General features: G+C 35.2%; 4 protein-coding genes across 6 annotated transcripts; 2 read left to right on the top strand and 2 right to left on the bottom strand.

Annotated features, from left to right (window-relative positions):
• The first annotated feature begins 3,843 nt into the window (after window positions 1–3,843).
• Window positions 3,844–8,767, top strand: LOC133796842 (uncharacterized). 3 transcript variants are annotated; one of them, XM_062234522.1, is made up of 3 exons: window positions 3,844–5,502; window positions 7,934–8,109; window positions 8,226–8,767. In XM_062234522.1, the coding sequence occupies exon 1, from the start codon at window positions 3,922–3,924 to the stop codon at window positions 5,179–5,181; it is 1,260 nt and encodes a 419-aa protein (XP_062090506.1). In that variant the 5' UTR covers window positions 3,844–3,921; the 3' UTR covers window positions 5,182–5,502; window positions 7,934–8,109; window positions 8,226–8,767. The 3 variants fall into 3 exon arrangements, with proteins under 3 accessions (XP_062090506.1, XP_062090505.1, XP_062090504.1); XM_062234521.1 differs by having other exon boundaries at window positions 7,836–8,104; XM_062234520.1 differs by having other exon boundaries at window positions 7,836–8,109.
• Window positions 8,768–9,475: 708 nt separating this feature from the next.
• LOC133796840 (proteasome subunit beta type-1) lies at window positions 9,476–11,631 on the top strand. The gene is made up of 7 exons (XM_062234518.1): window positions 9,476–9,663; window positions 9,746–9,853; window positions 10,420–10,501; window positions 10,659–10,788; window positions 10,863–11,005; window positions 11,096–11,182; window positions 11,264–11,631. The coding sequence occupies exons 1-7, from the start codon at window positions 9,617–9,619 to the stop codon at window positions 11,336–11,338; spliced, it is 672 nt and encodes a 223-aa protein (XP_062090502.1). The 5' UTR covers window positions 9,476–9,616; the 3' UTR covers window positions 11,339–11,631.
• A 292-nt stretch (window positions 11,632–11,923) lies between these two features.
• Window positions 11,924–14,044, bottom strand: LOC133796841 (uncharacterized). Its single transcript, XM_062234519.1, has 7 exons — window positions 13,597–14,044; window positions 13,418–13,474; window positions 13,164–13,289; window positions 12,666–12,732; window positions 12,479–12,571; window positions 12,238–12,351; window positions 11,924–12,141 (listed from the first exon to the last, which is right to left on the bottom strand). The coding sequence occupies exons 1-7, from the start codon at window positions 13,755–13,757 to the stop codon at window positions 12,088–12,090; spliced, it is 672 nt and encodes a 223-aa protein (XP_062090503.1). The 5' UTR covers window positions 13,758–14,044; the 3' UTR covers window positions 11,924–12,087.
• A 1,422-nt stretch (window positions 14,045–15,466) lies between these two features.
• Window positions 15,467–20,140, bottom strand: LOC133796839 (peptidyl-prolyl cis-trans isomerase FKBP43-like). The gene is made up of 12 exons (XM_062234517.1): window positions 19,996–20,140; window positions 19,767–19,840; window positions 19,359–19,594; window positions 19,082–19,227; window positions 18,474–18,840; window positions 17,336–17,539; window positions 16,950–17,198; window positions 16,504–16,768; window positions 16,303–16,387; window positions 16,185–16,226; window positions 16,017–16,065; window positions 15,467–15,911 (listed from the first exon to the last, which is right to left on the bottom strand). The coding sequence occupies exons 1-12, from the start codon at window positions 20,006–20,008 to the stop codon at window positions 15,830–15,832; spliced, it is 1,812 nt and encodes a 603-aa protein (XP_062090501.1). The 5' UTR covers window positions 20,009–20,140; the 3' UTR covers window positions 15,467–15,829.
• Between the last annotated feature and the right edge of the window lie 2,065 nt (window positions 20,141–22,205).

The following is a 22,205-nucleotide window of genomic DNA, read 5'->3' as shown; positions in this document are numbered from 1 at the left end:
TCGTTAGTCATAATTAACGCTCTCCAATTCCCATTATTCTCGAAAATCATAAACACCAATAATTCACATCCCGTTACCCTTTATCTCCCGGTAACACTCTAATCATCAAAACCACCCCGAGACTCAACCCAAGTCCCGACGCTTAATCCCGTTGTGACTAAACCGCTAATCAATAATCTACGATCGTCTCATGTCGAATAGCTCGAGCAAACCCACATCATAATGTGGTCTCAACACATAACATCGATATGCATACAAGTAACATTATATTATAATATAATTCTCATAAACATGCATAAACACATTTAGTGGCGTAATTAAGCAATTATGGCCCTCCCGGCCTACAAATCCAGCCGCTAAACCACATTAGGGAATCCGGGGCATTACAGGATTATTCTTGCCCTCTGGATTCCAGCTGGTATTGGAAACGAATAGTTGCTGTGAAAGAACGTTTCAAGCATAAAGTCTCACTTGGCTCATTCGTATCTCAGCAATATAGCATCAAAAGAGGATTAGAACTGATGAGGGTTCCTGACAGTAAAGTTTCTTGGAACAAGTTTGTTTGGGATAGGCTAATTATTCCTAAACATAGATTCATCATGTGGTTAGTCATGTGGGAGAGATTGAATACAAAGAACCGTATCATCAAATATAACCCATCTCTAGATTCGGTATGCCTACTTTGTGGGGAAGCAGATGAATGCATTGAGCATCTTTTTTTCCAGTGCCTTTACAGCAGGAAGTGCATCAGTGTTATTAAAAATTGGCTCAACTGGCATCCTCAATCTATTAATCTGGAGCGGCTGTTAAAATGGATTTCCCATGCTAAGGCATCAAGTATATACAAGAGCATGCTTATGACTATACTTGCCGCTACTGTGTATCACATTTGGAGGGCAAGGAATGATGTTCTTTGGAACCAGAAGCTCTGGCACTATAACCACACAGTGAGTATGATCCAAAATGAGTGTAAATTGAGATTACTTAGTGTACTACCATGTAAAGCTTTAAGTAAAGATAGAGAGTTCCTGGATAGATTATAGCTGAGAGTATATAGGGGATTGACTGTATAGGAGTTAACTACTTTAGCTGATACAGTTAGTGTTTTGTTCCAAGTCTGTTCCTTTTGTATGGAATTACTTGGTTTGTTTTGTACATGGAAGTTAGAGCAATACAATGACCTTATTCATCAAAAAAAAAAAAAAAATTTATTTAAAAATAATAAAATCATAAATTTTAAAACTTAAATAAAATTTAATTAAACTTAAACTTCAGTTATTAGAATAATATCATATTAAACATATATCATAATATAATCCACTATCAACTAAATTTAAATTAGCAAGAAACTTAAATTTAAAATCTATATATAATATTAATATTATATTAAACATATATTTCTATGTATAGATAAATGAAATTCTTAGTTTTAACCGTTTTTTATTTTTTAATATTAACTTTAACGGAATATTATTATATTTAACGGTAGTTTGTAAACACTTAAACTTAAATAAAATAAATAATTAAAATAAGATATTTTACAATGATAATTATTTAAAAATAATAAATAATTAAATAAATTAAAATATGATATTTTTCAGATATTTTACAATGATAATTATTTTAAAATAATAAATAATTAAATAAATTAAAATATGATATTTTTGAGATATTTTACAATGATAATTATTTAAAAATAATAAAATCATGTTTTATAAATTAAATAAAATTTAATTAAACTTAAACTCATTTATTAGAATAATATAATATTAAACATATAATATAATCTACTTTTGTTATCCCCATTTCTTCCTCATGTACAGGTCCACACTCTAAGTCCATGGGTCGCTTTCCTCGGAGTTAAGGCCCAGACCGGGCCCATTAGGCGAAGGGAGAGCGGATATTGGCTGCCCAAGTCTCGGCAAGGCCCAAGGGATATTCGGGAGAGTGAGCTAGGACCATCATCGGGGCAGGTTGTATAAACTCGGGACCGCGTACCGGGATGTCCCTTGAGGTACGGGAAAGAAGGTCGTGAGCTCGCCAAATCCGAGATTGGGCCGAGACCTTCGAGGATAAACCCGGGTCCTAGTAAACAAACCCGGACCCTAGTGAACGGAGGGGGACTTTGGTAAACGGATTTGGATTGGTTGCTCGAGTTTGGCGTGACAAAGTGTCCCCGATACTGACATCCTCCCAAGAAGCGTGGGAGTTGTCCCCACGCTTAACCTATAGAGGAGGCTACCTCGGGATTGTACGATGTTGGTTCAGAACTGCACGCGCCATTAGTCTGACCGATCTGGTCCCCCAAATCTTCCTCGTAGCCCATAACACTCAGATTGAAACATCAGTTTGTCGCATGTCTTAGAATAAGATCTTGTTTGGGCTGGCCCAATAGGCTTCGATTAATGTATGTTTCATATTTCAATCATTTGTATTGGGCTCCCATCAGAGAAGCCAATGGTATTTACACCCTTATTGGGCCGGACCAACCCGGCTCAAGCCTAGTGCACTCATGCGCCTATAAATACGAATAGTGGTGCACTGAGGAGAGGATCCTAGATTTTTGATTGTAAGTAGTTACTCTGCTCAAACTTAGAGAAAACTCCATTGTCAAAAGCTCTCTAAGCTCTAATACAGCTGTCTCGTGGACTAAGGCTCATTAACGTCCCAACCACGTAAAAAAACTTGTTTACTTCTCTTAAATCCTTTCCTTTGAAGCTATTTAATCTTTTATAATTATAGTTTTCGAAAAACTCGGTAAACAACTGTAAATTAGCAACAAATTTAAAAAAAAAAAAAAAAAACTAGCAAGAAACTTAAATTTAAAATCCACTTATAATATTTAATATTACATTAAACATGTAATATATAATCTCTTGTTGTCACTCCCAAATTAAAAAAGCTAGAATAAACATAAACTTAAACAAAAATAAATAAATTATTTAATTAAAATAGGATATTTATTTCAAAATTTATATGACATTAATAAAAATTTAATAAAAATAATTAATAAATTCTATAAATAAAACTAAGCAAACGTGTATATTGCGCGTTGCTTGTATCTAATAATATATAATCTCTTGTTGTCATTGCCAGATTCAAAAACTAGAACATACATAAACTTAAACAAAAATAAATAAATTAATTAATTAAAATATGATATTTTAAAGATATTTTAAATAATTAAATCTTATTTTTTTAAAATTAATAAAGTCATACATATCATTTTTTTTTTTGTGATAGTTTATTTTTTATCAATTGATTGAAGTTCTTTTTCTTCATTAAATTCACCAAAAGATACTGCGAGATATATTAGAAACTAAAAATAGTTGATGCATGTATACTACTCTACACTATGACTTTTTCTATTATTAATTTCTTTTTAAATATTATTGTAATTTATATGTATGTCATGTAATTATGTAAATATATATCTAAATATATATCTATGTCAATATTGTGCTTAGATGTCACATATATATATATAAATTATTGATATAAATATTTATATATATTATAGAAGTTTAATTTATTTAAAGAAAAAAAGTAAACTCATTTTTATTAAAATTATATATAATATTTTGTTATAATTTTTTAATATATTTATATCATATATTATATTAAATATATTTTATTTATTTTTATAATATTATTTATTTATTTAAAATTTATATGATAATTAAAAATAATAAAAATTAATATATGTTAGAATAAACATATTTATAACTTTCACATTAAACAAAGTGATTTATTTTAATTTATTATAATTTCTTTCATAAATACTAAAAAGCAATTTTAAAAAAAAAACAAAAACAAAACCAAAAGGCAAGTGTATAAAACAGCCACCGAGTCTAAGGGTGAGCGTGAGTTTGAGGCTGAGGCTCTCTACTATCAACCACCGTCGGCATCCAGAGGAGATAAATGAACACCATAAGCGTATGCAACGCTTCAACCAGTGGCTGCGCCACCCTTCCACCTGTTCCTTCACTCTTCTTCGGCCGTGACACTGACCACCTTCAATCCCTCAAACCCAAGCTCTCATTTCGACCCATCTCCTTCAAATGGCCAATCATCAGAGCCTGCGCCTCTGCCTCCGAAATCGACATGTTCAAGAACAAGCAAGGCGTTTACGCCCCTAAGCAGAAGAAGGTAGTCATCCTCTGGGACCTCGATAACAAACCCCCTCGTGGTCCTCCTTACGAGGCTGCCATGGCGCTCAAGCAGGTCGCCCAGCAGTTCGGCGAAGTGGTCGACGCCTCCGCCTACGCAAACCGCCACGCCTTCATCCACTTACCCCAATGGGTCATGGAGCAGCGACGCGAGCGAAAACACCTTGATATTCTTGAGCGCAAGGGAGTGGTCAAACCCCCGGACACTGAGACCTACGTTTGCAAGGTCTGTGGCCGCAAGTGTAAGACCAATTTGGACCTTAAGAAACACTTCAAGCAGCTCCACGAGCGCGAGCGCCAGAAGAAGCTGAATCGAATGCGATCGCTTAAGGGCAAGAAACGACAGCGTTTCAAGGAGCGCTACATAGCCGGGAACCACAAGTACAACGAGGCTGCGAGGTCTTTGCTTACTCCCAAGGTTGGGTACGGCTTGGCGTCAGAGCTTAGGCGTGCTGGGGTATTTGTTAAGACGGTGGAGGATAAGCCCCAAGCCGCGGATTGGGCTTTGAAGAAGCAAATGCAGCATTCTATGAGCCGAGGGATTGACTGGTTGTTTTTGGTCTCGGACGATTCTGATTTTTCAGAGATGTTGAGGAGGGCTAGGGATGCAAATTTGGGGACCGTGGTGGTCGGGGATTGGGATAGGGCCTTAGGGAGGCATGCTGATGTGTGGGTGCCCTGGACTGGGGTTGAGAATGGGGAGATTTCAGAGAAGGATTTGGTGCCCAGGAGTCGGAGAAGTAGTGAGCTTTTTGATGGCGATGATAATGATGATGATGGGTTATTTTCAGCTGGGGATTTTGATCAAGGTTTGGAGATTGACAGTCGTCTAGATAAGGTAGTGGATGAACTTGTGGTGTCGAGTTCTCAGTTTAATGGTGTGAGAATTTCTGCATTTTCTGAAGGGGAAGAGGAAAATGATGATTGGGTTGCAGAGGAAATGGGCGAGGACTATTTGTTGGGAGATACCGATGATGATGAAGATTCGGAGGATGAAGATGGGATTTTTTGATATGCAAATTTGAAGCTGTATTTGGTCATTTCAAGGATCATGCTGAACAAAATCTCTTCTCTTTGGGCCTTAGCATAGAATTCATTATTCATTTTTCAAGCGTTTTCAATTGTGGCACTTCTTTTTACTAAAAGGATGAACAGTTACGTTTGAAGAGAATTGAAAAGATTATGTAAATAAAATAGAAGTAGCTACTCCAATAACTTAAGGCATTGATGTTGAAGATGACATTGTCTGTCTTCAAGATGTACAGTTGTTGATTGTTTGCAAAGTCTACAGAATGTCACCAGATTTGTCTTCCTGATCATCTACATTTAAAAGGTTCCAATTTTTCCTTCGTTTTCTTTTTTCTTTTTGACACGTGTGTGTGTGTGCGAAGTTCACGTTTACACTTTACTGTTCGTCCAACTAGTGCCTGGTTGTATAACTGCGGTGAGATAGATTCTGGATATAATATTTGCTGTTCAAATGCATAAAGATTGATTATTTACAGACAGAGAGGTAGCTAGAATTTTAATACAGTCATCATAGGACCTGTCACCTTACGACCGAGTTCTTATGATTTAAGTTTAAGATATATTCATGTGCAACTTTCCTCAATGTGCGTGCTGACAGGAGGGTATCTAAGTTGAACGTGCTTAAATGTCAAGAAAATTACGGAATCTAAGGTTGCCAGAGCTTGCAATAGCATGTGACCTTGTAGTGGGGAGGCACTAAACAAAGTGAAACGTGCACTTAGGGGTTCATGCAGAACGAGCTTTTGATTGAGTAGTGATGCTAGTGTTCAAGTGGAAGGTTCCAATTTCACAATAACACCTAATAATAATAAGCTTTTTATTTACATTAGCAGAATAGTACACCTTGAAATTTATGGAGATATGATCATTTGTCTTTCTTAGGGATGATGTGAGAGAGAACTAAATGATTCGTGACTCTCTGAGAGTCTGAATTCTGAAATGAATATGCTGTGTAACATGGATGTTTGCAAACATAATGATAGTATACATTAGAGGCTGTTGCTATCTTTAGTTTTGGGGGCAGAGTTAACACAAATGAGTTTTGCAAACTTTAAGGAGACTAATTTGCTTCCTATGGAAGTTGTTGTCTACATGCTTAGAGTTCTTAATCATTCTCTCACAGGAACCATTGTATAGGATACCTAGTAAATTCAGAGTTATCTGATGTACTAGTAAATCCGTGACTCTCTGACACAGCGAACTCTGAGCATGATTTGTTATACTACTCAATTTCTTTAGAAATGAGTGAGTTTGAATGAATGATGTTCTCTCCATGTGATATGGGAAAAAGTCGATCATTCATTTGCTTATAGGTTGTGATTATTCATTTTAGTTCTAAACATACATTTATGATAACTCATGGTCACACTTGGGTTAACTGTTCCAGACTGTTTGATAGGATATACACAAATATATATATATATATATATCTATGTATTTTGATGTTTCAATATATATCTTTCGCTCATTATTCTTTACCCAGATGCCACTGTTGTTGATATGCATCATGAAACAAGCTATGTGCATTTTCCTGTTACCCAGCTGCCAACCACAGTTTTTGATATGAATTACCCCCTCTATTCTGCATCATATATAATTTGTTAGAATTTAAGAACGAGAGAAAGTTTCACACAGTTTGCATATAAGGAATGAATCACGGTTATTGAATAATGCTTCATACATAGGGCACTTGAAATTTGTTGTGTAAATTTTTCGACCATTTCTGCCTGCACCACGAGAGCTAGCTTCCGAAATTATTTATGTTGGTTCTTTGGCATTATATATCATAACATGCTAATTCTAAATCTTATTTTTCTTGATCTTTTTGTGGTGGTTTAATCATATGATTGGTTGGTTTTATTTTTACTCAATAGATTCAACAATTGTCAGTGGTTGATTTGTGGGGATATGCTGATATCAATAAACATTATTGGCTATTTAGGATTTTTACCCCCAAACTATTACCACTACCGTATCGTACTCCCTAATTTTTTCAGGTCGTTAAAAATTGCTCCCGAAATATTCACAGTAATGTAAAGAAGGACTTCCGTTAACTTTCAACACATGTGGCTAACAAAAGGCTGACATGGCTCTTTACATGTTGATGTGTCTTGGCCATGTCGGCGCCATGTGTGTAATTTTAAATTAAAAAATCTATAATTATATTAAAAATTAATGAATTAAATACTAAAAAATAGAATTAATAAATTAAACCATTTTTTATTCATTAAAAAAAATAAAAACCATATTTAAAAACAATAAAATTACACACATGGCCAAGACACATCAGCATGTAAAGAGCCATGTCAGCATTCTGTTAGCCACATGTGTTGAAAGTTAACGGAAGTCATTCTTTATATTACTATGAATATTTCGAGGGAATTTTTAACGGCCTGAAAAAATTAGGAGGCACGATACGGTAGTGGTAATAGTTCAGGAGTAAAAATCCTAAATAGCCAACATTATTTGTCTTGTGGCTACGGAGTTCAATCATTAGGCCTACAAACCATACCTCCTAGTCCTAGATTATCATATAAGACCCAAATCGATATTTAAAGGAGGCTGCAGACCAATTTAGCTGCGACAGACAAAAGTAATAGAGTAGCTCTCACCTGGACATTGTTTCGTGTTATGCAGGGCCAATATATATATATATATATTTTTCTTACAAAAACTGCTTGAAGTTCACAAATCAAAATAAGTAAATGCTTATCGTGTGCTTGGCTATCAATCAGCTCTTGCATGGGTTGTAAAATCTCATCCATCTTTTGACACCCGAAGATTTTTGAAAGACCAGGCTTTTCTTGAGGATGTTGGGGGAGCTTCAATATTATTTATACCTTATGCTATGTACAATTGGACACCACCAGCAGGCGCAGGTCAATTTAATGGAATGCCTTTAGATGGTAAGGTATATTCTCTATGAACAGATGTAAATAACTTGGAGTGTTTATGCAGTTCCGTTCCCCTACTAGGTGGGGAATATCATACCAAATGGTGGTTTATGTTTCCATAACTTGAATGCAGGTTGTTCATTTTAAAGGGTTAAGGAAGCGCCTGATGGTCGAGTAATGGAATTTCTTCAGTTCTTCATCTGACTTATCAGACATGTTGTGCCTGATCTTGAAGAGCGGAAGAACGAAATACGGTTTATAATTTATGCTACCGATGATTGAGACATCATAAAGGCTTGTGAAAAGATACTAAAAAATTTGGCCTATAACGAGTAATAGAGCCTGTAAGGCTGCTAGTCCCCAAGGAATCAGGGCAAGGATTTTGTTTGGCTCTCTGTCGTAGAGTTCCTTGTACACAAGACAAGGTTGCCTTTTCAATCCAATTCTTGTATTGTTGTACTAACTATTATGTAATGCATGTCAACCAGAATTTTGTGTTCCAAACCTTCACCCAGGTTCATAAAATTAGGCGTTACGGTTATGCTTGTTTAGGCTCGTTATTTATACTATATGACGAGAATGTAGATGTTGGTCAACTGAAGGCAAGACCAGATTCTGTTCCATAAAAACTCTATGATTTTATAGCTGAAGAAGCATTCTTTTTTTTATACTTAATTTGCATATTTTGTAGGTGTCAAATGTACATCACTATGTGTTAGATTCTTACATATCAACGATTAATTATCCATTTGACGCATAAAATTGTACTAAAATAACCTCCACTTTCTCAGAGTGGACATAAATCTCTTGGCTATACAAATTTATCGATTCCTGGTAGGATGTGTAACATGGCCAATTCTTTTTCCTCCATTGAATTTTTAATTATCTCTTACTTGAAAGCACAGCTGAAATCCATAAAACTAAGACCAAAAACTTTCCAAAATAGTAAAGTATTAAGAAAAATTACACGTTTAACTGTAAATTTTAAATTTTAAAAGATACGGAATTTTACAAAAATTACAAAAATACTTATGGTTACAAACTTATAAATTTAGTTACAGATTTGAAAACTTTGGTTATAAAAGAACTGTATTATTACAAATTTTTAAATTTCGTTTAAAAAAAAATTCGTATTTATGAATATTCTTTTCTATTTTTTGTAATTTTTTTCAGATTCTGTATTTTTAGTATATTTTTTTTTCAAACCTTTGGAGCACGAGTGAAGTCGGACTCGGGCTTTTAGCGGACAAGGACGTTCACGTTTTGTAAAGAGTCCACCCATTAAGGCCCAATAGTATAGGCAGCTCTCTTTTGTCTCACCTCTAGAAGGCGGACGACGTCGTTTAGCCTCTTCATTTTCGTTTTCTTGAAGCTAAAGACAGCCAAATACCGAAGCCAAGATCTGAAAAAAAGAAAAGAAAAGAAAATAAGGAAAGGGTTACGCTGCAATACTCCAATTTCACTCCTCTTCAAGCCCTAGCCTAAAGCCCTTCTCTTGCTCCGACTTATCCCTTCACCTTCACCATGAACAAGCAACACGCTAACTGGTCCCCGTACGACAACAATGGCGGGTAATTGTTTACTTCTCTCCCTTAATAAACTGACCTTTTGTTTTTTTGGTCTAATTCGTTTTTTTTTTGGTGACTTTTGTAGATCCTGTGTGGCAATCGCGGGAGCGGATTACTGTGTGATCGCCGCCGATACTCGGATGTCGACCGGTTATAATGTTCTTACCCGGGATTACTCGAAAATCTGCAAACTGTACGCTTCTCTACCACTCTTAATAGATATTTACTCGTTAAGATTTCGCCTAGGAGAGTTTTTTGAGTTGGAAGCGTAGGTTTTAGGATGAACGAATGCTTTACTCAACTTATTGGACTGTTGGGTAATGATTATAATTTTTTCCTTGAAAAAGGGTTGTAGTGTGTTTGTGGTCGCCAAATTCGTATTTGAACTATGGCAGCAGACTCAATATACTGAACATTTAATATTTGGTTTTATGTAAAAGTAAAGTTATAGTTCTGGGTTCCGTTTTACACTTTGTTGAGTTGAACCTTTACAGATAATCAATGTTCATTTGGATAATTTGGAAGCAAGATATTTGTATATGTGTATTTATGTGTGTGTTTGCTGATCGCCCTATAGAAAATTGTTGCTTATTTCAATAAGCATTAATAAAATGAATCTTTTCCTTTTTTTGTGTTGCTTGATGATTTTATATCGGACTCTTTCACAGATGAAAAAAGCTTTTAGATTGGCTCCTAAGATTCTTGATGTTGTGGTTTAATTTCTCTTCTGTATGTTTGTAATTTATCTTAAACTCGCAGAGCTGATAAATCTGTGATGGCTTCATCTGGTTTTCAAGCTGATGTGAGAGCTTTACAGAAGCAATTGGATGCTAAACATTTGGTAAGGCTTCAAGTAGTAATACCAAGTTGAATAAACTAAGATATCTGCACACTTTAAAATACTTTCATGAGTGGGTGTGAGGTATTTGATTGACCCTCTAGGTATCTGCCTTCCTTTTCGTTTTCATCTATTTATAACTTATATCATATTTCGTCAGATTTATCAACATCAACATAACAAACAAATGAGCTGCCCTGCTATGGCCCAATTGTTGTCAAACACTCTCTACTACAAACGTTTCTTTCCTTACTACTCATTCAATGTTTTAGGTGGTCTCGATAACGAAGGTAATTGATAAAACTCTAGTGTTGTTTGTTTGATGACCTTTCTGCATGCTAATTAGATGTATTGATTTCAATAGGCAAGGGTTGCGTCTTCACATACGATGCTGTTGGTTCCTACGAGAAGGTTGGATATAGCTCTCAAGGTTCTGGTTCAACACTTATCATGCCTGTTTTGGATAAGCGTCTAAAGGCTCCCAGCCCTCTTCTATTGCCTGCTCAGGTATAATCTTTGACCTCAAGCTTATTTTACCCATTCATATATGGTCCTTACTCTGCCTTTGTCTGATCCACAAATCCTTTGCAATGACAGGATGCTGTCACTCCACTTTCTGAAGCAGAAGCAATTGATTTGGTGAAAACAGTTTTTGTTGCTGCAACTGAGAGAGATATATACACTGTAAGTTTAGATGATAATGGTCTTATCCTTCTCTACCGTATTAGAATCTTGTTTTTTACTATGTGATGGATGTTTTGGCAGGGAGACAGGGTTGAAATTGTCATCCTTAATGCTGATGGTATACGACGTGAACATATGGAACTCAGGAAAGATTAATTGTCGACACAGACCCATGCTACTTGTCTTTATTAAGCATAATCTAGAATTGCATGGTATCTTTGAATGATATCAGATCATGAATGTCATTCAACGTTCTTCTCTCTTTGATTGTCGTTTAGCTTTATGATGAGTGAACCTTACGAACAGCTGCATTTCCCTATTTATCGGACATGAGTTTCTTGTTGCAGACTATATGTGTTACTTGAGAATGCAGTTAGCTTTATCCCTGTATACATTTAAAAGGAAATGGTTTCGGGAAAGGTATCATGAATTCACGAGCTCTTAGTTTAGTTAGTGTTATAGGAGAAATTTAATTTCTCCGGCGCAAGTGTTGGGGTTAGTAAATATTGAACTCCTGATGACTTTTGATGCTAATGTTACTGCAAAAATCAGTAGCAGCTTGGGCATTTAGTCCATTTCAAATTCCATTTTTTTATGCTTCAATAGTGATTTAACTTATAGTAAACTTATAGCAGAAATTGAGAATGAGCCCTTCCATTTTGTGTTTTTTAACCCATATTTTTAGAAAAGTGACGGAGACCAAACCGCACTTGCATTAAATGGAGAATTGCAAAGGTCTGGTTAGGTTCAAAAACTAACAATTAACATACCAGAAAGGAAATTGAACCTTGGCATGAAAAGTTCGTTGTCTTGCCATACAAAGGCTATTAAAATGATTTGATATTATTTTTTCATTGAATTTTCAGAGGTATGAAAATTGATGTCGTATGGCAGATGTCAGTCTTTCAGAAGCTATCTTGAGAAGACCATCCTTTCTTTTCTAACTCTTGTCGCAATGCCTAATCACGATAAAGTATTACAGAAGATGAATACAGATTCATTTTCAGCAAAACTGTTAATTTAACATGAATATTTGAATTAGTAAGAAAAATGACCTTGATTCTCTTTCTGTTGACATCAAAATCAAAGCTGCCAAGCCGCGAGGCTGACCGATACTCCACAATGGAATCCTTCCCAGGAGGGAACCAAAACTCGACGTCATCCACAAACTGCGTGCGTGGTTAATGGTTGCAATAAACATCAGTGTTTTAGCCTTGTGTAATACTCACTCGACAACAATGCTGAAACTTTTCAATTTGAAAAAAAAATCATTTTTTTAATGATAAATCCACTTACACCAAGAATGGGGCTTTGGTATTCAACTCTCACATAATCATCTTTCTTTTCCAATACCATCGGTGTGAACTTGTCTGGTTTTGTTGATTTTATCTGCAACATGGGATTTTCGAATTGAGTATAGGCGTTACTCCCATCTTAAAATTTTGATATAATCATACAATAATGAATGAGCCAAAGATTTTACCACTTCAAGAAGTTCCTCCATTGCCACCTCTCTGCTTACAGGAAATTTCCTACCACCATTGTAGTTCCTGGAAACATAACAATATATAATAAAGAATGAAAGAAAGAAAGAAAGAAAAGCAATGGGCACAGCATTTGTTTATCGTCAATGGTCGGCGCGAATTGATGCACATTTTTCATGTGTTATCAGTTAAAGCATCAGCGCATGTCGCATAATTAAAAAAAGATTACAGGGTCCCCTCAACTGTTGATCCTTTTTGACCTTTGATTTTAATCATTTCAATTATTATTATTATATTATCATTATTATTATGGCAGAGCCAGTTTGCCCAAAAGCTATTGTTCATACTTGTAACATCCACAAAATTTTGTTCGTCAACGTTCAATCTAAAATTAGATTTAGTTTAAAGTTTCATATTCAAAATTTGAATCTAATTCTATAGGAGGCAGGAACAAAAGAGATTTAAGTCAAATAAATAGAGTTGAGGGAGAAACTAACCATGGCGGAGCGTAATGAGTTAGATCAGCAACGCTCTCAGAGGTTGAAACGCAATTTTTAGTAGCCGGACACAGAGCCAGAGCCGGCTGGTTTTTCTGTACCCCAAGATAATCAGGCTTTTTCCCACTAACATCATCAAATTCATACAAAAAGTAATCAAAACGTGAAATGGAATCATCTGATATTACATATGTATATATGCATGTGCATATATGGTATTAAAATAAGTGGGTTTGAGGGGTGAAAGCAAGAACCTGAAGTTGAAAATGGCACCGACCATGGCAAATTCACTGCTCCTCAGAATGATTTCTCTGATTAAAAGTAAAAAAAGAAAAGCAATGTGTTTGCATCAGAATTTTATTGAGCACCAAGTGTTATGTATAATGTAGTTATAGATGGTAGAGTAATCAGAAGAGAGAGGAAATGGAAGAACCTTCGAGTAATCGGGTCAGGGACTTTGCCGTTGTTTGGCTCTTCAAGTGATTGTTGACATTTTACAATACGAGGAAGCTTCGAAATCTTCTTCGCTTTGTTGTAACAGAAGATGGTTGGGCTTGGGGTCGCCATGGAAGCCATTCTTAGAACCTCCTCCATTTTTCTCTCTCAGTTATCTGGGACTCTTCACTGGAGAGTTAAAAGGAGTGTTTTCGCGGATTGGAGGAACGGTGAGTTGGTGACTGAGGCGCACTGTTGTTGACAATCCTCTTAAGTCAGCTGATTGGGGAGGTGGAGGTGTTCTCAGAGGTAAGGGAAAGAAGAAGAAGATGGGAGGCAAGCTTGGCGAGGTAAGGGGAAGAAGACAAGAGAGAAAGGTATTGGAAGTCGTAAACCGATTCCTTTGTTCTCGGTACTGTAGAGAGAGAAGGAAAGGAGGAGAGATATCGTGATTAGAGATTTTGGATTTTGGAAATTTATAGGCCGAGCCAGCCATGTGGCATCACACTTGGCTTGTTTTAATTGTTTATTTAATAATAAAAATTAAACAGCTTTGCATTGTACTTACTTTTTGACTTTTCAATTTCTCTACCATCAACACAAATCAGCTCTCACACTTTTACTGGTGATATTTATTTTTCAATTTATGTAATCATTTAATTTTGTTGTCTGATACTCTGGGAAGAAGAAAAGAAAATTTAAGGCCTTGTTTTTTAAATTTAGGGCCTTCTCTCCTTAATTTTCTGCTTTTTGTTTTTAAGATTGTGTTTTTAGAAATGAAAACAGTTTTTATAATTTAAAAAAAGAAACAGGTATTTTGTTAATAATTTAAAAAAAAAAAATTAGTTTTATTAAAAAAAAATAAAATTAAAAAATTAATAAATATATTCATAAAAGAGAAAAATATTTTAAAATTTTGTAATAAATAATGAGATAAAGTAATGTGAAAGAAAAAGTGATGAAAAATAATGACAGAAAATAATGAGAGAAATTTTGAGGAAGAAAAATTGAAAAGCGAGAAATTGATGCAAGAAAAAAAATGAGAAAGAGAAAATAACGAGGTAAAAAAATGTGGAGAGAGAAAATAAGGATATAAGAAGTGATCAGAGAGAGAATAATAAGATAATAAATGATGAAAGAGAAAATAAAAAGAAAAAATGATGAGAGAAAAAATAATAAGAGAATATATACTAATAAAGGAGAAAATAATGTGATATAATAATAATTAAAAATGTTATGTGAAAAGAAATTAATAAAAAAAAATGAGAATTAAAAATAATTTTATGTTGTTCTTAAAAAAATTTAATTTTTGTAATTTTGTTTTTAAAAATTGTTATATGAAAACAACGTGAAACACTAATATTTGTTTTCAGAAAACAATTTTTTTTAGTCAAGGAGCCTCTTAGTTTATCTATTTATTTTTCTTTATAAGAAAAAATCAATAAAAAACCTTTTCACATTGCACACTTGAAAGCACCGACCTGGGTCGTACAAAATTTACAAGCGGGATGAATAATTGCACTCTTTTAAGAAAACGTAATTTTTTTTTCAGTTTTTGGCAAATAATTTTTTAAAACAGTTACCCAATCACATTTTTTCATGTTACTCCACAAATTTTTAGCCAATCTATAAAATTGTATCTGAATGTTACACCGCCCTTAACATCTCCGAATTGGATTTCTTCCTTTCTTATTAGTATTACAACCATGTCGTTTTCCTAATTTATTGTCGCTCTTATTTCGAAATCGGATAGTGGCTGGAGTGTGGACCCATCACCCCAGCTCCGACTTCAGATCATCCTTCCATTTTGCACCTTTTAATTTTTTTTTTCTGTTGTCGTTTATATGTTTGTTGTCCTTATCCATGTATCCTCACGTAACAAAGTAGAAGGTATATTTTTCTTTTTGCAGTTTATCATTAAATTTACTTCTACAAAATAAAAGTTCCAAAATTACTGGCATTTACAACTTTATAACTAATTTACAGTTTTCTTTCTCCATTCGGCAATTTCTTGACCAAGTAAATTTCAAAATACACATAATTAACCTTTTTTAGGACCAAAAAAAAATTGAAACAGGTTGAAATACATGAGAAACAGATTTACAAAAAAGCCATCTATCTATAACAAAATTTGGGGAGTGTCCCTCGGGCCTTGCACAAAATTATTATCCAACCACTCACTTTGAACTGACGATCTCGAAAACGCCATTACCATTTAACAGGTGATTTAATCAATGGACTTTGACCAATGCAACTTCGTAAACAAGCCATGAGTTTGGCGGAATATTTTTACCATCTCCTTCGCTCCCATAACTGCAGACCCATAGAAAGAAACAATTAATAGTTGCACTCCAAGGGGTGAAAAACATAGCATAAAAATAACTAAGCAAAGAGTATGAGTTCCACAACAAGACATACCCCATTGGTGGGGGTACAGTAAGTCTTCTCTTTTCTCCAACTCGCATACCTGAAGACCAAGCATCCGTGAATTTATTACAACTCTTTCCAAACCAATAAAAACAAAAAGTAGATTAATCGGAAAATAAGTTGAAATTTGGATTATAATGTTGTATATTTGAGTAATACCTTCAAGACCAACATCCCAACCCTGTATGACTTTTCCTGCACCTGAGGGAGGATACAGAAGTTAGAGAAAATAAACAAGAAATTGAAAAGAACAGATGGTTTGTAACATTCATAATACCTAGGCGAAACTTGAAAGGATCACTGCCAACATTTGAGTCAACAACTTCTCCATTCTTCAACTTTCCAACATAATGGACACTTATCTGCGTAATCAAGCCAAAGTTGTCTAAATCACCTCATTAACACGAATACTTTCTGATATGGCTTACGTAGAAACAGTCATTATCAGATCAATCAATAATAGACCAAAAGAAGTTACCTTTTTCTTAGAAAAAGCCACTTTCCCATCTTGTTCGCCCAATTCTAGCTCTTCAACAACCAATCCATTCTGAAGGGTTCGAACCTGTAATGTTTTAGGTTCCTTATCCTTCATAGAAGTGTTATTTTCTTCAACCAATAACAGAGTATCTGTGTTGACCACCACCCCATTCTCTTTTACTCTACTCTTTTTCTTTGTCTTCTTAACTTTCTTATCTTCAGATTGGTTTTTGTCAGTAAATCCATGGGATTCATGATCAAAACTCCTACACAAGTTGTACAAATATTTTTTATTACATATCAGTTCGCATGAACATTTAAAGTACACGAACCAATGATTTAGTTATTATGGCAAAGACCTATTTTGTGTAATATGCAAGGTATAAGACAAAGGAGATTAAAAAGCTATACAAAGGCTATAATCTTGTTAGCAAAAGAACAACTCACTGATCATTGGCTGATTCCCAAATTTGTTCACTTTTTACGGATAGATCCTCGCCAACGCTGGCAACTCTTGAATCATCTTGTAGGTCTTTATTCTCTTTTACATCATTCATTAGGCTTGCACTGTCAACATCAGAAAATTTATTCTCATTCTTCTGCTCTTTCCTTTTCTTCTTTTTCTTCCGTTTCTGGTCATTTTCATGGCCCACCTCGGTAGAACGAAGTGTCAAGACATTCGGCAATTCAGTTTGACTGATCAAGAACGCCCAACATACAAGAATGCAAGAACAGCAAAATTTTGTCTTAGCTTAATGTCTATTAAAAAAAATCTAAGCATGAACTAAATATAACCCTGTCTGTAGCTAAAGTAGGGAAAGCAGAAAACTCACTTAACATGAGCCATCATCTGCATTTGTCCATCTTCAGTATTTGCTTCACATTGCTGCATTTTGACTTCATTTAGAACATTATCACAGTAGGCCTTGTCACTTTCACTAGACCCCTCAGCTGACCGCTCTTTCCTCTTCTTTGATATTCCATTACTTATATGGCCCACTTCTGAAGGCAATGGATCAACTGGCAAATCAGATTGCCTGCATATATATAGAGATAGGGTTAATAGTGGCTTCCAACTGCAGACCCATAGCGGACAAAAATAAATATAAGGGCATCAACAGTAAATTTCAAAGTTAATGGGGTTCCAAATGTGATCTTAGTTTCTAAGCAGTAGTATGAACAGTTGCAGAATAAAGTAGTTGCTTCCATTGTCCACTTAGATAGCAAATTTTCCCTTAATGTACTCAACAACAACTACTTACATTGTTCACTTAGATAGCAAACAATGGTTTACCTGACAAACGAAAATACTAGGGCTGTTAGGGCCGTCTTTTTTTTCTTGAATGATATGGAAAATTTAGGAGGCTAGGTTTCAGGTTATCATGGTGTTGTTTGTACTATGTGATGAGACTCAATATCATCTATTTCTACATTATCCTTTTGCTATGGTTCTATGACCCGACTGTTTTAAGGAATTTGAGATACCTTGGGATTGGCAACGCCAGAGTCAGAATATTTTCAGCAGGTGATGAGCATAGGCATTCTTCATAGATAATAGAAAAGGCTGTATAATGTTGCTGTCATGGTCATTCATTGGGGCATTATGACTGGTGAGAAACAATATAATTTTTGAACTTGCGGTAGGGATATTGATTCTTTGTGGGATAGGATCAAACATTGGGTTGCACGTTTGATTTCTACTACTAAAATTTTCAAAGACGTGTCTTTTTTCGGATTTGATTAGAGATTGGTGTATTTGGTTGTAGCTATAGATGATATCTTGCCATCTTTGTAACCTTTCTTTTCCATTAACACAATTTTCCTTCTTTTTCCAAAAAATAAACCTGAAAATAATAGCTTTTAGCTTGAGCCTTGTATTGTATAGTGACAATATTTAACTCAAACTATAGACACAAGTTCTTATCATAAGTTTCAAAAAGAGAAAAGGTTACCAACTAAATAGTACTTTACCTTGTTGGCTGATCACCTAGAACAATATCATCAGTGTTTCCTTTTGATTCAGCATTATAATTTCCATCATCTTCTGTCATCTTGTTGGAGATTTCATCAGTTCCCTTGACAGCATTTTCTTCACCATTCATTTTACTTTTTTTAGCAGCTCGATTCTTAATACAAGAGAAGATTGGGAAGTTATCTTCATCGTCACAGTCCAATACTGGAACTGCAGTTCTACCATTCGACTTATTCATCTTTGGGGATTGTTCCTCATCATCAGACTCAACTAGTTGGTACTTCTTCCTAAGTCGTCTGCGATTTCTCTTTCCATCCGGACGTTTCTTATCATCCAGACCATCCTCTAAACCACACTCTTTGGACACTAAATTCACAAATAGCAGATACTTTAGAATATATATAAATATATAAAGAAGATGAAAAACAAAAAGATAAAAAATACATATATCTTTGAATGGCCATTAACAGCTGTGACAATATACAAAGCATTACTGACAAATGACGAGTAGAGAGTTGATTCCAGTTTCCAAGAGCCAGATGTTTTTAAGTGTTTGATTCACGAGAAAGAAGAAGAAACCACTATGCATGGAATAGAACAGTGTTACCTCCATCTCCATCACTATAAACAGGAGAAGGTGGGAACACTTCTGGGTCCTCATCATTAATGAAGCTATCTTCAAACTCTTCTTCTTCTTCACTGTTATCAGATATCTGGGTGTCTGTGTCAGCTATATCTTCACCATATGATTCTCTGGTACTCGATGTAAGGAAAATATAAGGAATAATACATATATAATTTTTATTTATATATATATATATAGAGAGAGAGAGAGAGAGCTAATATTCAATCAATCCACCATTGCTAACTAAAAAAAAGGATACGATTCTTCACTTATACCACGAATTCGACCACCACTACCTAAATAGTAGCCAGAGAGGTGAATACTCCGAGGACCAACAACAGAGAAGACAACTTCATCAACCTCCTCAAATTCCAAATTCAGTTGCAATGACTCGGTCTTCTCAGGATACAAAGAGCATAGAAAAACAGGGCTCTTGTTTCCTACATTACACTGAAGAACGCTTTTCGTTGTTGCTTTCCCCATCCCTAGTGACGCCTAGAAGTACATCAAGAAACCAGTAACCGACTTAGAAATGAAAAGAAACAACCTCAAATTGTATTTCAGTATCATGATTATCATCCGCAGTTCAAAACCATGCCCTGTGTATCAACAAAAACATTACACAGAAAGGGGGAAAATGAACTACATTTTGAGCAAAGAGAGTTACCATCGAAATATGGAGCCGACCTCTCGTATCATCGACATTATGAGTGAAAGGCTTTCCGGGTTTTACTTCAGTTCCTGTAATATTCAATATAACATGCAGTGCTTGGTTACCAAGAAAAATAAATGATGGAAAAATTCAGAGATAAACATATAGAAAGCCGTATACTCAGCAACCAATAAGCAAAAAAAAGTTAAGGAAAAATAGGACCCAAAAAACTGATACAACTTACCCCAGAAAGCCATTTTTCTTTTACTTGGGAAGACGGGTAAGGATTAAGGAAAGAGGGTTTGCCATAGAGGCACAAAAAGAAGCCTTAAATTATAATACCCTAGAGAAGAGAGGTTGAAGAAAGACTTTAAACGACGGTGCGTTTTGTATGCTAGGCTTAGGTGATGCCGTGGCAACTTCTAATACGAAATTGATAGAGACGGTCAATGGCTAGTGATTTTAGCGTGATGTAGCGCGGGAACTCATATCACCCCTCTTTTTTTTTTCTTCACATTATAGTTGTTGAAGTGTGTTTAAACGTAATGTATGCAGACCAGTATTCGGACGATTTTTTTTTATTAATTACAACAATATATATATACATATTTAATATCAAACTATTTAAATGGATACTAAATAATAAAAAATATACACAATATAATAAAATTTTAACAAAAAAAAATAATTTTTAACCCATTTTATTGTGTATTTTTTGACATTCTAGTATATAATTACACATATTTAGAAGAAAAAAAAACTAAAATTTCCACTTCTAAAATAATATAAGTCTGGAAACTTGTATAGTAGTATTAAATATTAAATAAAGTTAACAAATTAACAACAACAAAGATTTTAGCTTGGATGGTAGTGCTAATTCAAAAACATTTAGCTTTCATGGTTATGATAATTCAAAAGCAATTTATTTGTAATGGTTCTGTATGTGTTTATTTTAGATAAATTGTATATATAAATATTAAATATCAAACTATTTAAATCGATACTAAATAATAAAAAATATACACAATACAATAAAATTTTAACAAAACTAAATCAATTTTTAACCCATTTTATTATATATTTTTTTGACATTCGTAAATGCAATTCCACATATTTAGAAAGAAAAAAAACTAAAATCTCAATCTCCACTTCTAAAATAATATAAGTATGAAAACTTGTGTTTGTGTAGTATTAAATATTAGATAAAGCTAACAAAATGAAAACAATAAAGATTCTAGCTTGAATTGTAACACATTGGATAGCCAAGACCACTACACTGTGTGTTTATAAAGATGCATGATTTGCTAATCAAGTCTTTTAGTTAAAACGTGATACTAAAACCACTAATGAACTAGGGTTAAAAGGTTTTGGTCTAAAAAATGTACATTCTATATAACAAAACATTTTATACATGGGATCCCAAAAAGGAACAGCGTTTGAAAGTCAGTTTACAAAATTTCCAAAACTTAAACAACCATTAGCCATTCTAAGGCAAAACAGACATTTTTGGTTCCCCTGTTCTTGTCTTCCCTTCAACCGTGGCGGCTGAGCAGCCGGTCATGTACATTCAGCTCACAGAGCTCTCTGAGTCAGGGTTGATCAAGTTTGCCATTGCCTTTACCTGCACCACGTAGTACCCGTGAGCCAAGGTCCAGCAAGAAAACATAATATGCTTCACAAACAATCAATAACAGACGAATAGTCCTTTAAGCATGATCAGACACTTAACATTCCACGTTAATCACATAGCATGTATTCAGAATCAAAGATGCAACTAAACGTTCATAACAATCAAGTCACATGATAATTAGGGCCGACAACTCAGGCCGCACCCTCTGTTTACCCCACTAACTTCGGCCCGCTTAAACTGAGCTCAGTGCATAATAAGCTGTCCTCGGCTACCAGTGGCCGAGCTGCGCCCTGTGCGCTAGTGTAACCTTGGGCACTCTTAGGCCGTGGGTTACTGTTTACATGGCATAATACCATCCTTTCAAAGTATACATATTTAGAAACCCTTAGTCCCATTGCAAATACACAACCGGGTGCAGTTTTCTTACCTTTAATTTCCACGTTAACTGACTACGAGCGACGACTCTCGAGCACGATCCGCTTTCCGAGCCCTAGCTTAACACCTAGTCACAACCAAGGTAATGGATTCCATTTATATTCAAATAGATGTTTTTGGGTACAATGCTAGCTTCCGGGACATCGAATTCCACCAAACACGGTGGTGGAATCGATCCCGAGCACCCTAGGTTAGGTTCCCGCGCTTAGAATCCCCATAAGATCAAAGATGCACCTAAGGGCTGCGGCCCTTGAAACCTAGCCGCGGCCCGCCCTAGAAACAGAGTCTAAGCCTCTCTGTAGACAGACACGCGTCGTGGCCCTGCCCTATGGCGCCGGGCGCTCCCCTTCGGCAGAGCCTCCCTGGCTCCTTTGCTTTGTAGGGCCACA

The sequence above is a fragment of the Humulus lupulus genome, chromosome 8 (genome assembly GCF_963169125.1).
Source record: "Humulus lupulus chromosome 8, drHumLupu1.1, whole genome shotgun sequence".
In the NCBI taxonomy this organism is placed as follows: domain Eukaryota; kingdom Viridiplantae; phylum Streptophyta; class Magnoliopsida; order Rosales; family Cannabaceae; genus Humulus; species Humulus lupulus.
This window is presented reverse-complemented; position numbering and strand designations above follow the sequence as displayed.